This window comes from Sorex fumeus, unplaced genomic scaffold, assembly GCF_029834395.1.
Source record: "Sorex fumeus unplaced genomic scaffold, SorFum_2.1 ptg000128l, whole genome shotgun sequence".
Classification (NCBI taxonomy): Eukaryota; Metazoa; Chordata; class Mammalia; order Eulipotyphla; family Soricidae; genus Sorex; species Sorex fumeus.
The window spans coordinates 14,218,766-14,234,175 of NW_026606185.1; the positions used below are offsets into that span (position 1 = coordinate 14,218,766).

At 38.4% G+C, this 15,410-nt stretch overlaps 1 protein-coding gene across 2 annotated transcripts in view; it reads left to right on the forward strand.

The window, feature by feature from the left end:
• The window catches only part of PIEZO2 (piezo type mechanosensitive ion channel component 2), a 448,793-nt gene that overhangs the window by 255,118 nt on the left and 178,265 nt on the right, over nucleotides 1-15,410 (forward strand). For both annotated transcript variants that reach the window (XM_056138121.1, XM_056138123.1), the window contains exon 5: nucleotides 4,637-4,799. In XM_056138121.1, coding sequence (XP_055994096.1) covers nucleotides 4,637-4,799 — 163 coding nt within the window. The remainder of the gene's footprint in view (nucleotides 1-4,636; nucleotides 4,800-15,410) is intronic.

Genomic DNA, 15,410 nt, shown 5'->3' on the forward strand with positions numbered 1-15,410 from the left:
TTGTAAGATTTGTGGTCAGAAACATTTGAAAAGCAGAGATCTAAATGCATCCATCCAACCTTTTCTATGGTTAAATGCCTGTAATTTGAAAACACTTTACTGAAGATTTTTTCTTAGGTTTGGTCTTGTTTTAAGTCACCAAACTACTAACATTATGATAAAATTCACTGTATGTATGCCTGAACAATGAAAACTTCTCAATATGGTAGCTCCCACCATCATTAGATTATGACATGTTCAGCATGCATACTCCTCATTAAACTCCCCAAAAGTCTTTTTATATAATGCCAATATTATAAATGCCCTTATTTTTTAACTCAGAAATTCAAGAGTAACGGTTGGTAAATTAGCACCTTCCTGGATGAATGATTCCATTCTAAATTAGTATCATAACCCAATCTTGGATCCAGTAGCTAAATCCCTCACAGCATGTAGACGATTGCTTTTGCAAACTGCCTTCATTTACTCCCTTATTATTTGTATGCTATGAAATCTCATTGGGGACCAAGAAACACAAAGCTAAAATTGTTGCTTCAAAATGACTCTTTGAAAATTGGGAGTTTAATGCAGTCCACAGGTGGGAAAGGCATATGGCTATGCTCTGGCCTCGTAAGTCTCTGATGTGGAGTAAGAAGGGACTGAGACACAGCTGGAGCTCTGGTTGCCTTTCTTTAAGAACACTTTTCTGCTCAAATTCGCTTGGATGGTGTTTTTCATAAAATTCCACAGTCAATTTATTTTCCATGAAAAAGCTATAATAATTTATCCCCTGAAATCCACTGGAGTAGAGCCAACCAGCTATCCTGATCTCAGCCCTGCATAAGAAACCACCTCCACTCCCATATTGGCTTTTGTGTTTTGGTTATCCCTCCTTGATTCTATATTTGCTTCATTTTTTACAACAAGTAAAAACATTTATTATTGTTCATTTATTATTTTAAACATATTTATTGACTACCAAACATCAAAACGCTAGCTTACGTACTATCAGGAGAGAATCTTTTACAATTCTAAATGCGAAGAAAGATATGCTTAGAAAAGTAGAAAAGTTAACAAAGTTCAGAAAAGATAAAGTAGGGTGATTTTCTCATTCTAATGGTATTCATTCATATTTTCTATGTGTGATCAAATAAGACATACTTTAAAGACCATACAAAGAACCTCTATACATTTTTCCTTTGGTAAAATTAATCATCAGCTCTCATTTTTAAAAATTGATCTTGGATTGCTAGCATGATAGTGGATTTATTCCTGAGCTCATGGGTTCTTGAGAATTGCATGAAAGATTTTCATTACAAGAGCCCAGATGCTTGAAAGGCTCAAGTTTATTGTACAGTTTAAGTGGATGAGTCTGGGGTCCCTCCTCCATGTCCAGGTCTCTCCTTTTACCCATGTATGACATCAGCCATTTTCTCTCTGATACCCTGTTCAGATTATGATGTGCTTGCAACCTTGTTACCTGTAACCTACCACTCAGCCTCTCTAAGACTGTGTCCCATTACCTTTCCTCTTTGATTTCCTTAGTCTCCTGCCGGGCTCACATCTGTGTGGATGAGCCCTGCTGGCCTGCCATCTACCAGGGTATAAGTAAGAGGAAAAGAGAGTGTAAGAGAGTGTTGCTTGGCAAGGGGCTTCCTTCTGTCTCCTACCATCTGTGCTGCTCCCCATAGCCATCCCATTACTATTTTGACTGGATATCTTTTTAGTGGGTAAGGTTTTAAACAACAAAATGCATTAAGTAGCTCACCTGGTGTTTCATCCTTTCACTACACTGTATCATATAATAATTTATCCACCCCCAATTCACTGGAGTAGAGCCAGCCAGCTCTCCTGTTCTCATTGCCCCATAAAAAATATGCTCCCCCCCCCCCACATACTTGAGTCTATTGGTATCTCTCCTGCTCCTCTTTCCTTCACATTCTAACAATTTCATTTCTGCTTGCTTTGTTGATCATATTTGATGTACTTTGAAGTTTCTGCAAAGAGCCTCTCTTTATCTTTCCATTGGTATAATCAATCATCAACTTTCATCAATAAAAAATATTAAGCTTGGAAGAAGTGTTCTTAATTGAATTATTTTACTCTTGCCTCCAAATAAAAGAAATTTTGCTTTTTCCAAATTTCAAATTTCTTTATTTTAAGGTAATTTTCATGTTAATTTATATTATATATATTGGGTATATTCATGAATATATTTGTTATCTTTCTCAATTTTGACTTTCATCAAAACCCATCCAGTCATCATGCTAAAATTCTATTTAAAAATGGGTGCCAGACCCCCCAAAAAAATCTCAAAACCAAGCAGCTCGATGCAGAGATGCCTTTGAACTTTAAGCTAGGCCTATTTCACTGGGTGCATCAGACGGGAGCAAGTATCGTTCCTCCACCTGCCCCCTAAAATTCCCAGTGACTGCCAGCTTCCAGAACCCAATGAGAAGTGCCCACAAACTGTCCCTGGCTGCTACTTAAGCTCGTTAATGGCCACGATCCAGAGACACAGAGATTTCTCCAGATCCTAATTACCTAAAATTTTAGAATTCCAAGACTGTTTTACAATTTTCTGGGGTTTTTTTTCCCTTTTACTTTTGCACCTCAGTTTTTCTCCTAGATTTGCATCTCACTTTAAGAATCTTTGAACTGAGAAGAGTCTAGTCTTTTTTTTTTTAATGTAGGAGTACTGCTATTTATTCAGTCACTGATTAGGCTGATTGAATTGGGCATGAACTCCACCTTATTTTTTTTTATAATTTTATTTATTGAATCACTGTGAGAGCAGTTACAAAGCTTTCAGGTGTAAGTCTTGAAAGATTTCTACATTGCACATTTCTTTCTACAATGAAACACTCGTACCTTCACCAGTGCCCATTCTCCACCACCAAAAACCCCAGTATACCCCCATCCCACACCTCCCCCTACCTGTGGGGCAGATGACCTCCACATTACTCTCTCTCTCTCTACTTTGATTACATTCAATATTTTGACACCCATCCCACCATTATTAGTAAAGCAAAGTAAAGGCCCTCCCGTTGATCATCGATTTGCTCGAGCGGGCCCAGTAACGTCTCCATTGGAGACTTTGTTGTTACTGTGTCTGGCATATCGAATATTCTCCGTAGCTTGCCAGGCTCTCCGAGAGGGGCAGAGGAATCTTGGCTGCGTGCAAGGCAGACGCCTTACCTGCTGTGCTATCGCTCCAGCCCACCATTATTATTTGGGATTTTACCCCAATACTCGGATCTGCCAAAAAGGCAACAGTAGACAAGTGTTTTCTATTGCTGGTTATGAATAACATATGATGTTGATTTTGAAATTCGAAATTTTAACAATCAAATCTGGAGGGATTTCTGCCAAGACCTGCTGGGTTCCGAGATTTGTTCCTGAGTCTCTGGGATCATGGCTGTTTAGCAGCTTGATCAGGAGCCAGGAGGCCATTCGTGGGTGGCAACTCAGGGTCTCATTGGAATAGGGAGGAAAGGGCCGGCTCCACCCCCATCCCATGAGTCTCCGTGTGTCTCATCACTGAGGGCCCAAACCTGACTGTCCAATGGCCTCCGGAGGATGGCGGCCACAGAGCCGCCAAAGGGGAACAGGCAAAGGAACAGCACCCTTTCTCCCTTGGGGTGGCCCAGCGACAGTAAACTACTGCATGGTTCGGATGCATTTCTGCCAAAAGCCGCAGGGTTTTGAGGTATGTTTCTGAGTCTCTGGGATCATGGCCATTAAGCAGCTTGATCAGGAGCCAGAAAGGCCGTTCATGGGCAATAACTCGGGTTCTCGTTGGGACAGGGAGGAAAGGGCTGGCTCCATCCCCATCCCATGAGGCCCCGCGTGTCTCGTCACTGCAGGCCCAAACCTGACTGTCCGGTGGCCTCTGAAGGATGGCAGACATCAGGCTGCCAGGGGTAACAGGTCAAGGCACAAAACCTATTCCCACCTGGGGTGGCCCGGCGCCAGTAACCTACTGCAGAGACCAGATGCAGTTCTGCCAAAAGCTGCTGGGTTTCAGGATTTGTTTCTGAGTCTCTGGGATCATGGCCGTTAAGCAGTTTGATCAAGAGCCAGAGAGGCCTTGCCTCCAAATATATAGCTGAACCGGAGGTGGTTTGTGGCTGTGTCTCCCACATACCTAACTTTTGGCCTTTTACTTTCTTGGTAAACTTGGCCCCAAGTTTTTGTGGTCTGGCCAAAGGCACAGAGGCAATTTAGGGGTATCTGGAAGTCTGAAGGCGCCATCAGGCTGCTGATGCACTCGCCTCACTGGTACAGATTGACCTGCTGGTGGCACCATACCTCCAAGAGTCTAGTTTTTAACTGCTAGCTGTATTGCAAACACAGATATCTGTACTTGATATATAGTTTATTTAGTAACAATCCTGTTTTATTAGCCTGTTTTAAGATTGAGGGATATTTTGGGGTTCTTTATAATATCTCTGAAATTCCAGTGAAATCCTAGAATCTTCCTGAATCAGCCAGTCACCAAAGACTCTGAGGTCAATGAAAAGATGTCTAGTACCTTCCAGGAAAAAAACTAAGTGGTACTTTATTTAAATCACTAAGAATATTTCAATATGCTTTCATATCATTTAACCATGAAAATATAAATGCAACTAAATCTTCTCCTTTTTCTCCACTCTAGCTTAAAAGGTGCTGATGCTGGCAATGGAATCAGAGTATTTGTACCTGATATCGGCATGTTCATTGCAAGTCTCACCATCTGGCTCATCTGTAGAAACATTGTTCAGAAACCAGTGACAGAAGAAGCCGTACAGTATAACTCGGAGTTTGAAAATGAAGAATTGGTAATTATTATTTCATGGAATATACTTCTTGGATTTCTTTCTTTAAAAAAAAGTTTTATTGAATCTCCGTGAGATGCACAGTTACAAAGTTGTTCGTAATTTGGTTTCATTCATACAGTGTTCCAACATCAGTGTTCTCTCGTTTGTATTTCCCACCATCAATGCTCCCAGTTTCCCTCTTACCACCTCCCCTCCAGCCTGCCTCTATGGCAGGCACTTTCTCTCTCTCTCTCTCTCTCTCTCTCTCTCTCTCTCTCTCTCTCTCTCTCTCTCTCTCTCTCTTTCTATCTTTCTCTCACTCATTCACTCCCTCTCTCTCATGCATACACACACACACACACACTTTTCTTTTTGCATTGTAGTTTGCAATATAGGTAGTGAAAGGTTATTATGTTTTCCCCTTTACCTACTTTCAGCACTCAGTTTTTGTCCAGATTTGATCATTTCCAACTCTCTGTGTCATAGTGGTTCCTAACTGTGCTCCCCACTAACATGGCAAGTTTCCAACCTTGGACTAGTCCTACTGGCCTTTGTCCTTGGGTATTAGAGTCTCACACTGTGTTTTTCTCTTTTTTACATTCCACAAATCAGTGCAGTCATTCTATATCTGTCCCTCTCCCTCTGACTCATTTCACTCAGCATAATACACTCCATGTCCATCCATTTACAAGTGAATTCCGTAACTTCATTTTTCCTGGTTTCTGCTTAGTATTCCATTCTGTAGATGTACTATAGTTTCTTTATCCAGTAGTCTTTTCTTGGACACTCGGTTCCTTCCAGATTTTGGCTATTTTGAATTGTGCTGCAATGAACATAGAAGTGGCAACAACATTCCTGCTGTGCGCTTTTGGGCCCACAGAGTATATTCCCAAAAGTGGTTTTACTAGGTTATATGGAAGTTCAGTTTTTACTTTTTTGAGGAATACTCATATTGTTTGCCAAAAAGGGTGGGCCATTTGGCATTCACACCAAAAATGAATGTGAGTCTTTTTCTCTCCTTATTTGTGCCAGCCTTGGCTGTACTTATTCTTTTTTATATATGCCATTTTGGTGGTGTGAGGTGATATCTCATTGTTGTTCCGATTTGCATCTCTCCGATAATTAGCAATGTAGAGAGTTTTTATGTGCCCTTTGGTCAATTATATTTCTTCTCTGAGGAAGTATCTGTTCATTTCTTCTCCCATTTTTTGATGGGGATTTTTACTTATGAAGTTTTAGTGCCACTGGTATCTTTGCTATTAATCTCTTATCAGATGAGTATTGAAAACTTAATTTTATCTCATTCCATGGGCTGTCTTTATATCTTGATCACCACTTCTTTTGAGGTACAGAAGCTTCTTAGTTTAATATAGTTCCATTTGTTTATCTTTGCGTCCACTTGCCTGATCAGTGGTGTTTCATCTATGAAGATGCCTTTAGCCTCAATGTCATGGTATACCTTATAGATCAAGGTGTTAGACTGAGGTCTTTAACCCATTTAAATCTGAATTTTGTGCATGGCATTAGAGAGAGGTCTGAGTTCTTTTTCTCTTTTTCTTTTCTTTTTTTCTTTTTTTTTGCCTATAGCCTCCAGCTCTTCCCATCACCATTTGTTGAGGAGGCTTTCCTTGCTCCACTTCATATTTCTTGCTCCTTTATCAAATATTAAGTAATCATACATTTGAGAGTTGGTGTCAGGATATCCAACTCTAGGCCATTGAACTGGAGGTCTTTCTTTATTCCAATACCATGCTGTTTTAATTATGACTTCTTTGTTATACAGTTTGAAGTTAGGAAATGTGATTCTTCCCATCTTCTTTTTCCCAGGGATTGTTTGAGCTTTTCATAGGGATTTATCGTTCCAAATTAATTTCAGGAGTGCTTGATCTATTTCTTTGAAAAGTGTCGTGAATATCCTTCTAGGCACTTCATTTAATCTGTATAATGCTTTGGTAAGTATAGACATTTTGACAATGTTAGTCCTCCTGATCCATGAGCAGGGGAGGTGTTTCTATTTCCTCTTTTCCACTTTAATTTCTTCAAGTAGTGACTTGTAGTTTTCTTTGTATAGGTCCTTCACCTCTTTGTTAATGTGATTCTGAGGTATTTGATTTTCTGAGGCACTATAGTGAAAGGCATTCATTTTTTATTTTTTAGTTTCTCTTCTCTTACATCATTTGTATATGGAAAAGCCATGGATTTTTGGATATTGATTTTGTAACCTGACACTTTACTGTATTGTTTCAGGAGCTTTGTTGGTAAAGTCTTTAGGATTTTCTGAAGTATCATGTCATCTGCAAATAATGATAGCTTGACCTCTTCCTTTTTCTATCTAGATGTACTTAATATCTTTTTCTTAACTAACTGTTATGGCAGGTACTTCCAGTACTGTATTGAATAAAAGTGGTGAGAGTGGACAACCTTGTATCATCCCTGATTTTAGAGGGAACGTTTACAGTTTTTCCCCATTGAGAATAATGCTTGCTGTGGGGTTGTGGTAGATGGCTTGAACTATACTGAAAAAAGCTCCTTCATTTTGAAAGGATTTGAGAGTTTTTATCATGAACAGGTTCTGGATCTTGTCAAATGCTTTCTCTGCATTTATTCATATGATTATATGGTTTTAATCTTTTCTTTCATTTATATGTTGTATTATGTTGATTGACTTGTGAGTGTTAAACCATCCTTGCATCACTGGGATGAATCCTAGTTGGTCATTGTGTGTGATCTTTTTGATGAGTCATTGGGTTCTCTTTGCTAGGATTTTTTTTTATCATTTTTTTATTAGCGAAACACCATGAAGTACATTTATAGACTTATAAATTTTTGTGCTTGGGTTTCAGTTAGACAATGATCAAGTACCCATCCCTCCACCAGTGCCCATCCTCCCCCACCACGGGTCCTTTGCTAGGATTTTTTTGAGGATCTTTGCATCTGTTTATCAGGAATATTGGCCTATAATTCTTTTTCTCTGTGGTGTCTCTGTCTGCTTTTGATATCAGGGTGATATTTGCCTCATAAAAACTATTTGGAAATTTTTCTGGTTCTTCAGTTTTCTGGAAAAGTTTGAAAAGCATTGGGAGTAGTTCCTCTTTAAAGATTTGGAAGAATTTATTAGTGAATCCATCTGGGCCAGGGTTTTTGTTTTGGGGGAGACACTTGAATACCATTTCAACTTCCTTGATAGTAATAGGTATATTTATGTATTCCAGGTTCTCCCAAGGTCCATTTCAGCCTTGAAGGCTATAAGATTCCAGGGTTTTATCCATTTCTTCAAGATTCATTTATTTCATGGCATAAAGATTCTAAAAGTAATCTCTGATGATCCTTTGAACTTCTGTAGTTTTCTGTTGTGATGCCCCCTTCCTCTTTTCTCTTTCATTTCTTTCTTTTTTTATTTTTATTTATTTATTTATTTATTTTGCTTTTTGGGTCACACCCAGCCAGTACTCAGGGGCCACTCCTGGCTCTGCACTCAAGAATTACTCCTGGCAGTGCTCAGGGGACCATATGGGAAGCCAGGAATAGAACCTGGGTCAGCTGCGTGTAAGGCAAACACCCCACCACACTGTGCTGTCACTCCAGCCCCCCCTTTTCATTTCTGATTCCGTTTATTAGGGTTCTCTCTCTGTGAGTCTTGCTAGAGGTTCATCAATCTTGTTTATTTTCTCAAAGAAACTGCTCCTGGTTTCATTGATCTTTTGGGTAGTTTTTTGAGCTTCCATCTCATTAATTTCTGCTCTAAGTTTTATTATTTCCTTCCTCCTGCCTTGGTTTAGGCTCCTTTTGCTGGTCAGTTTCCAAGATCTTAAGCCGTGTTGTTAAATTATTTATGTGGACTCTTTCTTCCTTCCTGATAAATGCTTGCGGAGCTATAAACTTTCCTCTTAACACTGCTTTTGCTGTTTCCCGTGAGTTCTGGTAGCTCATGTCTTTATTCTCATTTGTTTCCAAGAATCTTTTGATTTCCTCTTTGACTTCCTCTCCAACCCTGGTTGTTCAGCAGCAAGCTGTTTTATTTACAGGTGTTTGATTTGATTCTCCATTTCTAGGTCTGCTTAACTTCTACTTTCAGTGTCACATGGTCTGAAAAGATAGTTGATAAAATTTCTATCCTCTAATTTTATGGAGGTATGTTTAGTGGCCCATCATACGATCTGTCTGACATTTGGAGAATGTCACATGTGCACTTGAGAAGAATGTGTATTCAGCTTTTGGGGAATGAAGTGTCATATATAAAAATATATATATGTACATATATATATTTTTTGCTTTTCATGTTTTTTATTGTTATTAGTGAGACACCATGAGGTACAGTTGTAGACTTACAAATTTTTGTGCTTGTGTTTCAATTATACAATTATCAAATACCCATTCCTCCATTTCCCACCACCACGGATCCCAGTATCCCTCCCACCCCCCATCCCCCCCCCAGTCCCACCTTGCCTCTGTGGCAGGTCATTCCCTTTTGTTCTCTCTCTCCTATTGGGTGTTGTGGTTTGCAAAAGAGGCAATGAGTGGCAATCATATTTGGTCTATAGTCTATATATATATTATGTTCCTTTTTTTTCCATTTCTTCCTTCAGATAAAATATGTTCTTTCTGACATTTAGTCTGGTTAATCTATCGATAAGTGACAAAGTAGTGTTGAAATCTCCCAATATTATTGCATTACTATCAATGTCTTTTCTCAAGTCTGTTAGCAGTTGTTTTAAGTATTTTCCTCATCCCTCATTAGGTGCATATACATTTAGGAATGTGAGTTCTTTCTGCTATTCCCTTGGTCGTTAAGAAATGACCTTCACTATCTCTTATAACTTCCTTCAGTCTGAAGTCTATGTAGTCTGATACTAGTGTGGTCACCCCATCTTTTCAGAGGGGATTATTTGCTTGTAAAATTGTTTTTCATCCTTTGACTTTGAGTCTGTATTTGCTGTGTCTGTTCAGATGTGCATCTTGAAGCCAGCAGAATATTGGGATCACCTTCTGATTGATCCTGCTATTCTGTGTCTCTTAATTGGCTCATTTAGCACATTGACATTCAGAGAGATTACTGTTATAGGGTTTTGTCTCCTCTTTCTGGAGGAGTTTGGTTTATTTGAGGAGCTTGTCTTGTCTTAAAAGTAAACAGAGCATAGCCAATTTAGTTCTTTTGGTAACCATTGTTTTGAGTCTGTGAAGTTCCTGAGTTGTTTGTCTATGAAGCTGTGCGTTGTCCCTTCAGACATGAGTGGGAGCCTAGCTAGTAAAGTATTCTTGATGAGGCGTTTATTTCATTGAATTTTTTCACTGTATCTCCCCACTGCCTTGGGGCCTGAAAGGTTTCTTCAGATAAGTCTGCTGTAAATCTTAAGGATGCTCATTTATAATCAATTTCCTTTTTTGATCTCATTCCTTTTAGCAGTCTATATCTGTAGTTTTCATCTTTCTGATTAGGATGTGTTATGGAGTATATTTATTTGGATTTCTTTTAGCTGATACCCTTCAGGCCTCCTGGATCTGTGCGCAGGTCTCCTTCAGCTCTGGGAATTTCTCAGCAATGTTGATTTTTGCAGTTGCTTCTCAATCAGAGTTTTCTTCCTGCCCCTCTGTCACTCCAATGATTCTTATGTTTTTCTTTTTGGATTAATGCAAATGCTCTCTTGTGATCTGTTCATTTGTTTTGAGGTTCTATTCTATCTTCTGCTGTTGTCTGAAGATTCTCTGGACCTTATCTTGGAACTCACTGATTCTTTCTCCAGCAGCTGGTACTCGCTCCTGAAGCCTTCCAGTGAGTTTTTTATTTTACGTACTGGGTTTTTCACATATGTCATTTCTGCTTGTATTTTTGTTTGCATTATACTCATTTCTTGTCTCAACCACTCTTCACTTTTATCAGTGGTTTTTTCATTGTTTCTTTGAGCTTTTTATGCGTCATTAATAGTTTCATTCTAAATTCCTTTTCAGAGAAGATATATAGCTTATTATTACTGGTTGGCTCATCTGGGCTAGTGTCTTCAGTCACTAAACCTGTGTTGCTTTACCATTGTGACCTCTGTAGTTTGGAGTCATTTCTTGTATATTATTGTATGGTTATAGATCTACAGTTAGGATGTTTTTGTGTGTTTACAGTGAGTTACGAAAAGGTGAAAAAATGAACTCTTCCCAGGTGAGAGGTTCACTCGTACCTGTTTGCAAAATGACACTCCAGAATTCAGTGCAGAGGCTCTGATGCCACACCTGCCTGTCCTCTTAGTTTTATGTCAGGTCCCTTTTTCTGTTACTTTTTGATTAGGGTTGTATTGTTCTTGTGTTCACCATTGCTTTTGTGTTTTTTGGGGGGGCGGGGGGCGCTGAATGTTGATGGAAGTAAGGGCTAATGAACTGTTGGCCTAATGAGATTGGGGTTGCCAGCTGCCCTAGTTAGAGCTCCTCATAAGAGGCTAATTTGTAGATCTTATGGCATATGATGGGGTAGAGGAGATTAATAGGCAGCCATGTCAGGGTCGGCCACTCATAAGGCCATGCCACCTGTCATCTAGCCTGTCATTTTCAAATATTAGCATCTTGCAGTTTTTCATCACTAGATTAAAACCACTACCAGCTTTGGGCTCGCTGTTAAAAATCTTCTGTGTCACATCCCTTCTTGAATTTCTGAGGCCCCCATCCCTTCATGGACTAAGGAGCCATAAGAGCAATAGCTAATACTGACTCTTAGCCAAGCCATGATAGTAACAACTCTGCATAGTGTTCTATGCTATTCTGTTTGACTTCACGTGAAGTTCTTTTGCATAATGTCCTTTGGAGTCCTGATGGGCAGGTTTCTCTTCCACCCCTTCAGAACAGGTACTTTGCATAGGCTATGCTCTTATCTCCATCACAACTGCTATTTAATATTATATCATGTGCTTATACTTTTAAACTTGAAGTAGTATAGTTTGTAGGTCAAGATACCTTAGTTATTGCAAAATATTCAAGGAAGAGGTAATACCTGAACTTGAGGAGAAGAAATTGGTTTTCCACTTTGAAGAAAGTTTTCTGTTGTGTGCAACTTGTTCTGCAGAGCTCATCCTGCACATATTATATTTTAGAGTACTCCAGAAATAATAGTGTAAAAATTAAGGGCAAAAAGAACAAGTAAGCTATATATTAATTTTTAGATTTTTGTTTTGTTTTGGGATGGTAACACTTATGCTGCACGAGGCTTACTCCTGACTCAATGCTCAGGGATCACTCTTGCAGGGTTTGGAGGACCATATGGGGTGCTGGCAAATGAAACTGGGTCAGCTCTATGCAAGGCAAACATCCTACCTGCTATACTATCACTCTAGTCCTTTAACTATGTTGTTTTTATAAGATTCAGAAGTAGCTATTGCAGCATGAAAGGTAATTGATGTGCTTTCAAACATTGCTGTATTATAATTGACCTTTTAACATGAGTTTAGATCATTTGGTAGATGTAAAATTAAACTTAAAAATAAAAAGTTACTGAGAAAAAAATGTATTGGGTACTAAATTCAACACAACTATGAAATATCTCATTTGCAGCTCTTGCAAAATCTATAGAAATTAATTTTACTACAATTCCTTCTATTGAGATATCTACTGAGAATAGTAACAATTAAACATAAAAGGAAATAAATTAGCAATGGCAAATGATTTACAAAAAAATTTATTTTACAAATATTTTAAATTTTTAATTTACACAAAATTTTTACAAACTTATAGAACAGAATAATAAAGAGAAAATAATTCAGTGAAAATAAAATACCAAGTTACATTGGTTAAATTTATACCATCACATACTACATGGAAAGTATCATGTTGAGCGAAATGACTCAGGAAGAAAGGGATAGACATAAAAAGATTGCATTCATATGGGGAACATAAAGTAACAAAATAGGAGACTAACAACCAAGAGTGGCCGAGATTAGTACCAGGAATTTTACTCCATGGCTTGGAGGCCAACCACACATGCTAGGGGAAAAGGGAGCTCAGATAGAGAAGGGAGCACCAAATAAAGGTGTTTGGAGGATCCTCCCAGGATGGGAGAAACATGCTGAAAGTAGACTATAGACCAAACATAATTGTCACCCATTGTCTCTTTTGCAAACCACAACACCCAATAAGAGAGAGAGAACAAAAGGAAATGTCCTGCCACAGAGGCAGGGTGGGATGGGGTATGGGAGGGATACTGGAATCCGTGGTGGTGGGAAATGGGCACTGGTGGAGGGATGGGTATTTGATCATTGTATAATTGAAACCCAAGCACAAAAATGTGTAAGTCTGTAACTGTGCCTCATGATGTCTCACTATTAAAAATTAAAAAATAAAATAAATAAATAAATAAATAAAATTGCTGTGCAAAAAAAATACGATCACATTGCATATCAATATTTTGCTATTTTAAGACAAACATGAAAAAGTGATTACATAAAAATAATTACAGGAAGACATAGCTATTTGCATTTTGCACAGAAATCGCATCTTACACAGTTTATAACACTTGTTTTGTGTACTAGAAACTGAAAGGGTTGCGAAAGTGTTTTTTGCTTTTTTGTTGTTGCATTTACAGTTTTAAGAGAGAAAGTTACAATTTTCTTTTATTTAAATTTATTTACTTAATTTTTTTTGAGTCACCATGAGATACAGAGTTACAAAAATGATCATGGGCAGGTTTTAGTCATACTGTGTTCCAAGACCCATCCCTTCACCAGCATACAGAAAATTAAAATTTTCAATATTTTTTCCATTTATGGAGACATTACTGGTGCCCCCTTGAGTAAATCGATGAACAACGGGATGGCAGTGATAAAGTGATACAGTGATAATGTCTGTAAACTTTAGATCATGTAACTAAAATGATCAAAAACAAAAGATGTTGAATTTAGTGAAATTGCAATCATTGACTCAAAATCTACTTAGTTAAATTTTTTTCATAATCTTATAAATGCAAGATTATTTCTTTTTCACTTACCTTTATAGAATAGTTGGAATGTAAAGAGTATTTAAAGCAAGATGTTTTTTACTTGGTTCTGGTGGATAGGACATAAAGGGCATTTCTTAAAAATTGGAGGCCAGAGAAATGATTGTACTGAAGTGAAGCTATTGCCTTGCAAGCAATACACTGAGGTTTGATCCCCAACACTGCATGTGAGCCTCTGAGCCTCTCTAGTAGCAACCCCTCAGCACAGAGGTAGGATCAAGCAAATCCAGCATGACCTCTGAACAGAATAAAAAGAGAGAACTAAGAAAGAGAGAGAGAGAGAGAGATTAAAGGAGGCAGGGAGGAAGGAAGGGAGGGAGTGAGAAAGGAAGGGAGGAAGGAAGGAAGGGAGGGAGGGAGGGAGGAAGGAAGGAAAGAAGGAAGGAAGGAAGGGAGGGAGGGAGGGAGGGAGGGAGGGAGGGAGGGAGGAAGGGAGGGAGGGAAGGAGGAATCTGAGATCAAAGTTGGAATCATTTCATTGTGGCTGTGTAAATTAAGAAAATTATATTCTTTTCTCCTGCAAAATGGAGGTAATAATATTACATCACAGAGTTGTTGTGACTACTCAAGTCAATATCAAACAAAAAATACCAAGCACTGTGCCTTCTTGTTTGGGTTTCCTAATACAATTCTACTTAGTCTTGTCATTTTTTCTCTTTCTTTATTTGAGATGCTAATCTGTCACCTAGGTTCTCTTTGAACAATAGCCAGTTAAATTGGATGGAGACTGTGAAGCCAACACACTCAGTAAAATAATCCCTCTTTCCCTTTGTAACAACCATCAATGAAATGCAAAGCTCCCAGTGAAAGGAACTGTCACATAGGAAAATTATTTTTTTGGCCCAGGCTAGGAAAGACTGCACTTATGGAGAGAAGGTAATGGATTTTAGTTTATGGTTAACATTCCTCATTTGATAAAGAAGGGAGCACAAATTATTCTATGGATTAATTCTAATACACTTCCTGATTCTATTTACTTCTTAAAGATAGATCCTCTCTTTTGAAATTTATATTTAAACTCTGCATCCTCCATATCAATCACTTAAAAAGGTGATGTTAAAAATGGGTGAACACTCTATTTATACAGGACTTTGAAAATATTAAGTATTCTTATGATGAGGTTATAAATTGAATTTGTTTTGCATTGGTGTACATGCTAATTTCCATTTTCTTAGTACCTTCCACTTCACCAGGTGGAGCAGGCTGGTGTGTTTATCTTCTGAAAACAATTCATAAGGATAGGTCCCTTACTCATGAACAATCTGGCTTGAGTCAGAAAAGAGAAAAGCACATGGCCAAAATAAGCAGGGGAATTTATTTTGGTTGTGAAGGTCCAACATACTTCATGGTGCTTATAAATCTTGGCATTTGTACACTAGAATGTTTGGTTTCTGAGGATCATTTGAAAAACACTGTTTTCTGGCTTTGGTACCTCTTTCATTTATCTCATTGGAGAAATGGCAAGATTAATCCCCTGGTGCCGATGAGAATCTAGCATTGTTTTAAAGTAGCAGCTAATCCCTGGAGAAGACTTACAAGTCTCATAATTGTCATCTACTTGATGATGAGATTCAAATTAGTTATTCTAAAATTCATCAGCAATCCAAGTGTCTCCTTCTGAAAACCCAAGAGAAGAGACTAACATTGGGTAGTAGACTTAGCCTTGT